Below are 11799 nucleotides of genomic sequence, written 5' to 3'. Positions count from 1 at the left end.
TGATTTATGCATTGAGCTTTGGTAAAGTATCCATTAATATCGTAATATTTTATGCTTTAATAGAATATCTTAGCTACTTTATTTACGTTGTTCGATAATTTTGCATTTGCGTAACTTTCGTTTCGCTGCTTGATCCGTGTCCAATGCAGTTTAACGTCAATTACGTCGGTTTTAGTTACAGATGTAAGTTAAGTAGGACAATAAGGTCGTTTCAACGAGAAAAATTTCATTTTGCGCGAAGAAAGTAGGTGAAAGTAATGGGGAGCTATAATTTTCGATAATGGTAATATAATTATAATAATAGTAATAATAATATTATTAAATGACAACAATTATTAATAATAATTATAATAATATGCTATATTCAGATAATTTCAGTAAAATCTCTATGTAAAAATTCAATTATAACACAATTAATCTGTTTACCGATAGCATCGTATTTTGGAATTTAACAATATTTCTTATTAATGCGAGTCGAATTGCGAGTCACGTTAACGCAACTTCTTATTAACCTGATCGATTTGTTCGTCGATCCTCTCCGACGTTCCGCGAAACTTGTTTGGTTCCGGCCCAATCATTTGTATAAGTTGCGGTACATCTTGGCCGCTGATCTGCGTGAAACGTGCCAATGACTTCATGCACGCGTACAACTGTTCCTCAGCAGGGCTGCCATTGAAATATTGTAACAGTGCCATTGTCAATTCTACAGCGACGTCATCGAACACCTATACATTTCATAAAAAGAAAGACGATTAAAATGAAATCACGATTGTTTAATTACACATCGAAGACTGCAAAACGACAGATAGAAAATGCTGAACAATAAAAAAAAAAGCTGCACTTCCTCGCTCTTCCAAAAGGATAGATACAAATAAATTAATATCCGAACTGACGCTGCTTTCTTTGGTTATTCGATGTATGTATAATGCAAAATTAAATCGACGATGATGACGACGACGATGGCGATGAATGTACGGTTATTTAAATCATATTATTGCTACTGATAAAATGTGCATTCGCAGTTCATGGATATGAAATCGTAAATTTGTGATGGACGACTTACCGTAACGTGCGGTTAAATTATACATACATGTTCGGACAAGTACCTTAGAAATGCTGCCTTTTGGTAAAAGTCGCCGCAGATTTTTGCTTTTGTTCATTTTCTGAAAACACAGTATCCGGTCTCTCGATAGGTATCCATTAATTCCAACTGCATCGCAACATTGTATACATGTATACAAATACAAACGAGCAACGAGAAAACGTATTTATATATTACTTGAATCATAGCTATTTATAATAGGGAATCGTTTTTGGGATGATATCGTTGCTCGTCCGTGAATCAGTTACCAAATTTGATACATGGTTAAAGTACCTCTCACGGTTTAATACCTTTATAAGTACAGCTAATTTATTAATAAAGGCAGCACTTCTATTCGCGAGAAAGAAAGCGTCACTTTGTTTGTTGGATTAGTTAAAAAGTGATAGTAAAAGCGTTCGTTATGCGACACTGCAAACTACACGTTATTTTATCTTAGAATTGCGCGCTGAAGAATTAGATTTTCTTTCTCTCTGTTTTTCTTTTCACGCTGAATATTAGATGTGTAATTAAAACGAAACAGGAAATTGTTAATTGGATAGGAAGGATACAGACCACAGTTTTTACCTCCTTGCAGGCAAGATTGTGAATAATAGCGGCACCACGAATTTGCAAGTCAACCGAATTGGAAAGCAACGAATGCACTGCAACTTTCGTCGTTACCCTTATGTTACTGATATTTTGAGTTTGATGTTGCCATTCCGATATATACAACAACCATTCTGAACTACTAAGGTTTTCGAACATGTTTGCCAACTATAATGTATAATTGAAAATTAAAAATTCGTTAAATTTATCGATGCACACAGACGATTCTAATTTGCTTACAAATTGTGCAAGAGGAAGCTGTTCTTCAGCAGGATGACGATCGATATCAAAAGCGTAATTCATAATTATATGTTCCCTTCTGTCCTGATGCAATAGTAAGATTACGTCGTCCTTTAACGCAGCAACCGAGAGTATGTTCAATAATTTCACCCTTGCGTCACTTGCCAGAGCTTTATCATACAGTATTCGTCCTAAATACACAAATTGTCTTTGATACATACTCTTACAACGAAGAATATCGTTTTTCGTCGTCTTACCTACGAAATTTAAAAAGTTGTCTCCGAGTGCCCAAGAACCCTCGTTCTCCAAGACGTATTGTCGAAGCTCATCCATGCACACGCGATCCTCTTCGTTCAATTTCCCGTCCAGCAACTTCACTAACGTCTGGTACTCTTCTTTGATGTCCACTGAGTCCTTAAACACGATGGGAGGATCTCGATGACGTTTCCTTTCTTCCAGTTCCTTTTTCTCTTCTTCCTCCATCTGCATTACTCGCTCCGATGGTAGCACCTCCGTGCTCTCGCCGTTCGAAGCTTGCATTTCGCTCAGACTTATAGCACCTAAATTCGTATGAAAACAGTATACCGATAAAGAGAAAAAGTAAACAAAATATACAAGACAGTTAAGAGATACGTGTATCTTATTTTACGAAATCGATGTACTTTCACTTTCCGCCATGTGTGTACAATTACTGGGTCCGGTACTATTGCTATCGCTCGCACCGCTATCCTTGCTTCCTTTTTGCTTCTTCTCCTTCTTCTTCTTTTTTTTCTTTCTATCTTTCTTCGCGAGTTTCTCGTTGATCTCGTTTCTCCTTTCTTCTAGCGCGATTGAATTTAATCTGCCATAATAGTTACATCGTACTTAAAGACGGTCACAAAAAGAAAAGAAAAGAAAGGAAAACCAATAAACGAGAAACGCGTTTTTACCTTGCTTCTTCGATAGCCTCATTTAAAAGTTGAAATTCCGGCGAAACCTCTCTATGATTTCTTGGTTCAAGGAATGTTGGATCAACTATAAATGCTCTACTCGCGCTACTACACAAACCTTCTATGAGTCCTCCAATCTGTTGTCCAATCGGTCTAAAACAATTTAAATTTTAATAAGAGACGAACATTAAGAGAAAAAGGAAAGGAAAGTATCAAATTTAACTGATAATCATTCGTACGTTCGTAGTATTTCCTCCGGCAGATCTAGGATGTACTTGGGAATATCTTGACCCACTAGAAAATTACTGACTTCGTTTGTGAAGCTGTTGCAGTTATGTTTGAAGAGGTTGTAAGTACCCGGGCTGCAATTTAACGACAAATAACAATCACAGTAAATATAAATGTAAATACAAAATCATAAATAGCAGCTCGCAAAACTGTGTAATCATAAGATTTTCTTTTAAACTCGAAGGTAAAAAACATTCTAATCTTAATTAACGATATAATGATATAAAATGAACGCTATTTGTTATTTGTATTTATACCGTAGTTATGCTGCATTTGTAGTTATACTGTATTTAATTATTTGCAAGATTGTAAAATTAATCAGACAACGTAATAAATAATAAATTAATTTGTCTTATTTCTTATTCTTATTGATGAGATTTATTTAAATTTTCGGACGCCTAGATTCTAGTTTATTCGATGATAACTCACGCGAACGTAGACACTCCCAAGCCGTTTATGTATTCGAAGAAGACAGAATATGGCAGATATGTTTCGCCGATTCTTTCCACTTTGTGCGGCTCCCCTAACACTGTGCCACCCTGAAATAGAGAGCGAAATTAACCGCGTGCGATGGCTGATGAACAAAAAATTGGTGAAAAACGCGTCAATGTCAATTTTCCGACAGCCGGCTCAGCGGTGAGTGTGCTTCCACCCCCTCCGGCATTAGCGTGCACGTAATTTTAGAAGCACGACAAACTTGCGCTTCCCTGTAAGAAACGCTTAAAATAACCGCCCACGGCTAGTGTATCGGTGTTGCATTCTGTAGCAGAACGTAGGAAAGAATGTGCCAAATAAAAGAGAGAAAAAAGAGAACGGGAGACGCCGAAAGTGGCGCAAAGAGGAAGATCAACAGGAAGCGACGCCTCTCGAAGAAATTTCATAATCGAACGAAATTCAACGAATGGATATTGAAACGAACCTAACGTATGTACGTGGATCGTCACGAGATATCCGTACGTCGTATAACTATCCAAGTAATTACAAATACATATGTACAATTGTTAAAGCGAGTGGAAAATAAAAATAAAAATATCACGATTGACACGAAGAAAACGATCAATTGGAAATTAAGTTATCCGAGTTACCAACAAACGCGTATGATAACAATCACCGTAAATAGTACAACACTGGAGTTTGCTTTCGTTGGAAGCATACTAAAACTATTTTGCACCTAGTCGAGTCGTGCGAGAAGAACGATGTCACGTCTGATGGAGAGACAGAAACGGAAGATCAAAGAGACACCGGAATCGGTAAGAGCGCGATGAACCGTTTTCTCGTCAAGGAACCACTCGAATACGTACTGGCGTCGCGGCACCTCGAGATTCGACGCCACGCAGCCGGCAACCGTAACTCAAGATAAACGAACGATATTCGAGTTCGCATGGCAGGCAGCGCGCACGCTCTTCGTCGTCGCTGTTTTCGGTTTGCTTTTACTTATGACGTCGCGTCTACTGTGCACATCAAACAACACCTGCCAGCTGATCGTCTACCGCAGTAACGGTCGCGTCGATCTTAACGACGGTCAAGTAGCTCGTTCGTTCGTTCGTTCGTTCGTTCGGTCGTTCAGCAGTGAAGCAAAACGATGCGCGATGAACGACGAACGATGAGAAACGAGCGGGCAACGATGCGCGATCGAACCTTGGGAGACGTTAAACTTGATCTTAGATAATCGATCTATCTTCGAATCGTTTGTCTTGCATCTAACTTCTCGATCACATTTGCGCGACTTACAGTTAGTTTCCAACACTCGACGAACTTCACGCACTCGATTCCAATCTCTTCCAATCTCGGTTTGAGAAATTTGAATTTGAAAACATGGCTCGTTTCAAGTACGTGTGGATCCGTTGCTAAATATAGATGGTGGAAACCCGAGGCTTTCACGAGATGCTAGCATTTTTTTGTTTTCGCGCGCTGAGAGATCGACGAGCAGCGTTATACACGACTACGAGCAGAAGATTTAACGGATCGATTCTGCTGAGCCGAGAAGAGACTTACCGATAGCTTTCGCCTTCGTAAAATCTAGACGATAGGGCCATGGGATGGAAAGAGCCATGAGAAAGAGAGAGGAGTGAAAGAGAGCGAGGTAAAGCTCGAGGGAATTATTTTTAGGTTCAACCAGACCAAATTTAGTACCCACTCCGTGTCTAGCGTATCGTATGGCCAGAATGACTCGTCACTACTACTAGCGCGTGGCCCGATAGGTCACCATTTCGACGATGGAGAGATGCATTTCGAGTAACTTAACGCTTAATCGTTCATATCGTACACGTGGATATTTATCGATCAATTGATAATATTTTTATTTACACGTCGCTTCAAGACGCTTCAAAACGTCCTTGTTTTCTTTCTTTTTCCTTTGTAAATAATTCTATGATTATACAGAGATATACTCACGGGCCGAGCAGTTTGAATTCCAGATGGGCCGAAGAAGTATTCTCTTCCGTAAGCAACGATCGCCGTGTGCCATATACCCTCTACATGTTGACCTACGCGTGGATAACAATGCTTTCTATTATCAGTATTCACTTATCGATTATATAATTTATCTTAACGTATTCGGTTTTCTACGAACGAATGAATTTTGTTTTAAATATGCATGCAAATTATCTCAGTATCTTTAGCGCTGATCGAATTTTTATTAGCATCTATGCCAAACTCCGACGCTTTGCAGATTTCTCTGTGCGTAATGTACGCCTGTGTTATAGAATTCTCCATCTGCGCTTTGCACGTGAATTATTCTAAGAAGCTTCTCCATAAGATTTCGTGACTTTTCATTTATAAAATTATTTATGGACGTCGCGATATCGTTCGTCGACTTGGATGCAAAATTTACGCAGTGGACGCGTTAGGTGGACAGTTAGAACATTAGAAGTCTTGCATTGCGAATGTTTGGAATGGCCTAGTTATGCTAATATTACATCGGAATTAGTACAGTCGTATTTTGATAATTTTAGCACGGGTCTCGTTGAGATCGCCGACACGAATTTCATACACACTGTTTTTACCGGGAACAGTTCACCAACACCGAACTTCATGGACGACAATTTTCACCAAAAACAGCTATAATCGACGACGGGTATTAACCGATAACAATAATGATGGAGATACGTCTTCCCTAGGTGAACAAAGCTAGAACGCAGACTGATGTAATACTCTAATACAGTAATATTCTAAACCGAACTCGTACTTTGCTCGGGCTTGCTGTAAACAATTGGTTAAACTCTGTATGAATCATTGCTGTTGTATTGTTATTATTATTACCGGTTAAAGCATTCGTCGATCGAGTCTGGTATCGGTGAATCGTTATCGCTAAAAACAGTGCTGCTGAATACATATCTAGAAAAGCCATACATGCAACGACGGATCAAATACGTATAAGTATTATAAAATGTGATAACATAGGAAACAGTTTTAAGAGTCTTTTTTACTATAATATGCCTCAGGAACGAGAAAGATTATATTAAGAAAATAAATATTATAGAAAAGAAAATATTAATCGTTATTTTAATTTACGTGCTGCACAAAGTTAGTTGTATCAGGGACAGAATTTACGATATCAGTTACATCGATGCAAAGATACTTGTGTTTTGGCATCGATATGGCCAAGTGAACTCGTAGATCGCGGTAAATAATACTGCTCAAGGACCAACGAACTCTTCGTGCGATACGATAATATCGCGCCAAGTCCTTGCCGCATAAATTCGCTTCGTAAAAGTACAATCTCAGTTTGCTTGGACGAGGTTCGGGCTCGTAATCGTCGGCTCGAGTCTCCTTCGACCTAGTTTCTCATCGCGGGAATAGCTAAGCACATCCGCGATTATCTTATTGCAACGCGTTTCTGGGAGGGTCGTCGTGGTGAAATAACCGCGAGAAATAGCTGCTACAGCCGTCCGGCTCGACAATTCACCACTTTCAGAGATTATGCAACATTCCGCCGATCCTAACTAATTCTCATTAACTTTCCGTTAATTTAAGAACAAACTTCCAATACGTTAAATACAGTTAAACGAAGTATATTTCTTTGAAATTATTACGTAACACTGATATTTCGTTTATGTCAAATACAAAGAGAAACAAACTCTATTTCATAACATAGTAGCCTACAAACCTATCGCGATAAATATGAAAAATATTTAATAGTTCGTTTAACTCTAGCTCAATTAATTATTCTGGAGTTTCGAGAAGTATCGAAGAAATTCAAAGAACGAAATATAGTACGAAAAGATGAACATATTTCTGATCCATAACTGCGATACGTTTACACATCTATTGACTAACAAAAGAGAAATAAATTGCAAAATGAATTTCGTTTCATTGTGCGCTCTTTTAGTCGATTTAACGAACATCGTTATTCTCCTTTGTTGTTATTCCGTATTGTCTGGCCTCCGTTTTATTATTTTCACGGTACATCTGCAACACGTAACGTTAAACATTCTTCATTCCCGCTTTCAGTCCCTGAACTTCGTTCTTATGATTCGTTTTCCAGTACTCTGCGTAGATAAGACTACAAACCGCGTATTTATTTGTTTGTAAGGAGAATCGCGTGCAGTGTGAAATACCAAGCTCGCGAACAATTACAAGTAGTGGCTTCTGAAAATAGATCCGCAAGCTCGGCGACTAATCGTGAGTGGCGAACGAACCTTGGATACATGACGTAAACGCCTCGCGGAGACACGTGTGCGTATGTTGTATTTTACAACTTTTCCGTGGAATTTCGTTCGAATCGAGCGCTTTCTCCCTTCCTTCTTCTCGTTACTTCCGCATTGTACCGCAACATGCGCCCAAATTTTCTTCAAATAGATTCTTTGAGCTTTCTGTTTCACCTTACTTTCCATTGATAATTCCTCATTGGATATTACATCTTATCGTTAGCCTCATCAAGATATGAGATTGTGCGACAATAAGAAGATTGTTTGTAATATGACACGAACTTAATTTTACTGAAAAATAATGAATAATGAACGATCATAATTTATGAGAATAGAACAGTTAGCAAAAGAAATAATAAAATAACGAGGAAAATAATGAGAGGTAATAGGCGTACAAATTTGAAAACAACGAGGATGTTGACTATAAATGTTCTCACAGCGCTGTGTTCAGTATCCCAAATTTAGAATAAATTAAGATCACACGAAACAACAAATCTAATGACGGTCCCAATGACGAACACGTCTGTGCCAAGTTACCTTTGCCCTACGATTCGTTTCATTTCTATGATTGTTCCTCTTTAAATTGCTTCGATTCCTAAGATAGCACGGTGCAGTTTTTAATTCCTCTATTCTAAGATAACTTTTGGCGTATTTGTCGAATTTGCTTTAATCGTTTATTCGTTATTAATAACCCAACTATAAAGGAAATTTGTAGTTTTTTAGAATATGGAGCTCATTTCAAGTTTAATACTCTTTACTGGAAACAAAATAAAAGTTTTAATTATTGCAATTATTAAACTAATGGAATACTTATACTACTGTCATTTTATAAAATTCACAAGTCACGTGTTAATAACACAAAATATTTTCATAATCGTTAATTGTTAGTTTTCCTAAGCAATATTTTCATTCATGGATTATTCATTGAAGAATCATTGACAATAAATTATTCATCAATTTTGTCATCGGTTACATCATTCGGTTGTGATCCGTGTGTATTTTTAATAAATAGAGAATTGGATTTTGCGCATGTCGTTTTTTATATTTATGGCTCAAAAATACCCAGTTGTTCCTGTTTACCTCGCACGAACTAGAAGAAGACGCTGAAATGTACCTTTAAATAACGCACAACACGGCCTAGGTGGTACGAACGAGGCCAGTAATTCATATTTTTCTTGGTAATAATCATTCATCATTTTGTTACATTTCGATGCCAAAACACCATGCATCACACTTGTCTAAGAGATATTTTAATTTACCGATGACGAGTCTAGACATCATAGAGGCGATGCCCTTTGTAAGGTCATAGATATATAGTTCCACGGTTGTCTTCACATCTTCCGCGTTTTCCATCTTGCCTAACTGTAACAGAAATGGATAAAAATACTCATTTCGAACAAACGAGATTTCATTAAAAAAAAATATCTAATAAATAATTTCAATATCAGCAAGTACATAAAGAAGTACGTACAAATTCTTTATCTAACTCTGTTGTTCTCCTTACTTCGTCTTCATGTTTGTATCTTTCCAGATATCTTCCTTTTTTGGAATACTTTATTCAGAAAACACGTAGAATACACAAGAAGTAGTAACATTACATTGAATACTAAAATCAAATATTTAAAAGCTAGCTATATTTTAATAACTTCTATTGAAATATAACGTTAATTTCGAATCACACAGAAATGAGAAGAACGGCAGAGTTAATAATAATCAGATTGCAGATTTGTATGCATTTATGCGAAATTCAAAGATGCAGAAATACATTAAATGTGAAACAAATCTCTATCTAAATTCTATTTCTTTACTTGTATTTATAAAAATATAAATTTACACAAAAGTCTGCGACCAGCAATAATTATTTCATAGATTGTTCGATCGGTATATATTTCCCGCGTAAACTTTCGTATCATTGATAAGATCATATCGTATCTTATGATCGAGAATGTGCTATCACGTCAAACAAATGAAAATCGAATCTGATTGGTCAGTACAAAATCACCGACCAATCAAAAAAACCATCTAATTAAATCGACGCTTCAGCTTTTGTCACAGTCGAGTGAGAAAAGTCATGGTCGTGAACGAGTCTCGTAAATCGCTGAACGTCGAACATTATTTAAACCTTCCTGCACGTATCTTCTTATACTCGCTCTAATGGATGTAACAAGTACAAAACGTACTTAAATATGTATATTGATTGCCCTATAGAACTGAAGTCATTCACTTTGATAGACAAGTTTAGAAGCCTTGTTTCGCGGCTGACACTTTTCTCATCCCGCATTAGATGGAGCGCACAGTGTGCGCAAGATCAATTCACATCTACACTACCGGCTAAAAATATTAGACCACCTGATCTTATTGTTATTTTTCACGACCGATATAACATACGTAAATCTATGGCGATATTTATTCATTTATATGTAAATTTTGTAATAAAAGCTTGTTGGCAAGTTACTATCCGATAGCTAACGTACAGTTCTTAATACGCTAGAAATAATTTTTCATATTCCTATTTTTCATATTCGTACATAAAAAAGTATACTTAATGCTGTTTTAAGCCATATTTATTGCAGTAATATATTCAAATACAATACTCAATAAGGAATTTATTTATAATAATTTGATAGTTCCTATCAGAAATATATATATATATATATATATCCGATGAATGGATAGTGAAATTATAAAAATAGAGAGATTTTAATCACGTACTTTTCATGCTCGATGATTACACATAATAGATTCAATATATCATCATCCTGAGATGAATCAGCAATACATGACGGACTGGCATGAACACGTTTAAACTCATTGATTACGCGGCTTTTACAAACGCGGTATTCTTTCAAGATCCTCACATATATATGATAAACAAAACACTGTTAAAAGTTTGATCAAATACGTGTATCTATACTATTTAAAATTTCCACACATTTCTAACGCAAATTATCTACATCTCTATATCATACATCATACAAAACACAAATGTAAAGCTAAAAATACACGTTTAAAAGCTAAATTAAATATAAGCTTAAAAATAACTAGATGAAATTTGAACGAACTATAGGGTTAACTAATAAGCGAGAATCTAAGTAAAGAAACTAGAAAGCGATTAAAAAATGTCTTACCTATCTTCTTGTTTTCATTCACGATATTTCATTGACGATAATCTACTAACAGGTGGATAGATTATCAGGATAATGTCAACTAGGGATAATAGAAAGGTAATCGATCAAAGGAGTAAAAGGTAGGATCACTTGACGTTGGTACGTCAAAATGATCCAACCAAAATTGGTATTGGATGATGATACAGCACAAATGAGATGTACACCTCCTGCTTGGTAGCTACTGGCTAGCAAATGCAACTGATCGCGGCGAAATGTTCGCCAGAGTTACAGACCAGTGTGGAGACACGGCGCGGTAGTCGTACTTGCCAGGAAGAAACGGTAAAGAGGTAAGAGGGTCATCGCGCGAAGGCAGCGCCTGCCTACCGGCATCACGGCCAATAACACAATACATTAATACTCCAAAAGTCGCATTTTAACACATTGGTTGACTGCCACACACAGTTTTATATATTTTTCATTGACAGTCACAATAGATTGAAATATACTATACCATAAAAAATAATTTTTGTAAAATATTATATTGTATTTGTCTGTTTTTTCTGAAAATGTTATATAAATCATTTACATTGTTAAAAATTTGTTAGTCCGTGGAATTTATCGTATTTTAATCATTTTAAAAAACTTAGAAAAACGTGGGTTATCAATGACCTAGATTTCTAGGTTTCTAGGAGTATATTTCTTTTTTTCAAATAGCACGGCATTTTTCTCTGAAACGACTGTTCTTTCAACACTTTCTCAAAAAACCTGTAGAAATACTAAATACTTTCTTTTTAATGGAGATAAACATTGGTTTATAAATTTTATTTGATTATATTTTTATATAATATAACTGTATATTATGTATGGAATATATATAAATGTTTCCAAATTATTTTCAA

The 11799-nt window shown here is 36.3% G+C and overlaps 1 protein-coding gene across 4 annotated transcripts in view; it reads right to left on the bottom strand.

The window, feature by feature from the left end:
- Positions 1–271: 271 nt before the first annotated feature.
- LOC117156607 (uncharacterized) overlaps positions 272–11799 on the bottom strand; it is a 16401-nt gene continuing 4873 nt past the window's right edge. The window contains exons 1-12 of one of the 4 annotated variants that reach the window (XM_033333792.2): positions 10922–11205; positions 9053–9155; positions 5539–5630; positions 3574–3683; positions 3096–3218; positions 2857–3009; positions 2590–2768; positions 2185–2487; positions 1928–2118; positions 1667–1855; positions 1107–1163; positions 272–725 (exon numbers count right to left, since the gene is read on the bottom strand). In XM_033333792.2, coding sequence (XP_033189683.1) covers positions 492–725; positions 1107–1163; positions 1667–1855; positions 1928–2118; positions 2185–2487; positions 2590–2768; positions 2857–3009; positions 3096–3218; positions 3574–3683; positions 5539–5630; positions 9053–9146 — 1725 coding nt within the window. In that variant the 5' untranslated portion in view covers positions 9147–9155; positions 10922–11205 and the 3' untranslated portion in view covers positions 272–491. Of the gene's footprint in view, positions 726–1106; positions 1164–1654; positions 1856–1927; positions 2119–2184; positions 2488–2589; positions 2769–2856; positions 3010–3095; positions 3219–3573; positions 3684–5538; positions 5631–9052; positions 9156–10921; positions 11206–11799 lie in introns of those variants that run through there. The other 3 variants (XM_033333793.2, XM_033333795.2, XM_033333794.2) reach the window with 3 other exon arrangements.

This window comes from Bombus vancouverensis, chromosome 4, assembly GCF_051014615.1.
Source record: "Bombus vancouverensis nearcticus chromosome 4, iyBomVanc1_principal, whole genome shotgun sequence".
Lineage (NCBI taxonomy): Eukaryota > Metazoa > Arthropoda > Insecta > Hymenoptera > Apidae > Bombus > Bombus vancouverensis.
The sequence above is the reverse complement of the archived record's forward strand: the minus strand, read 5'-3'. Positions and strand labels throughout refer to the sequence as shown.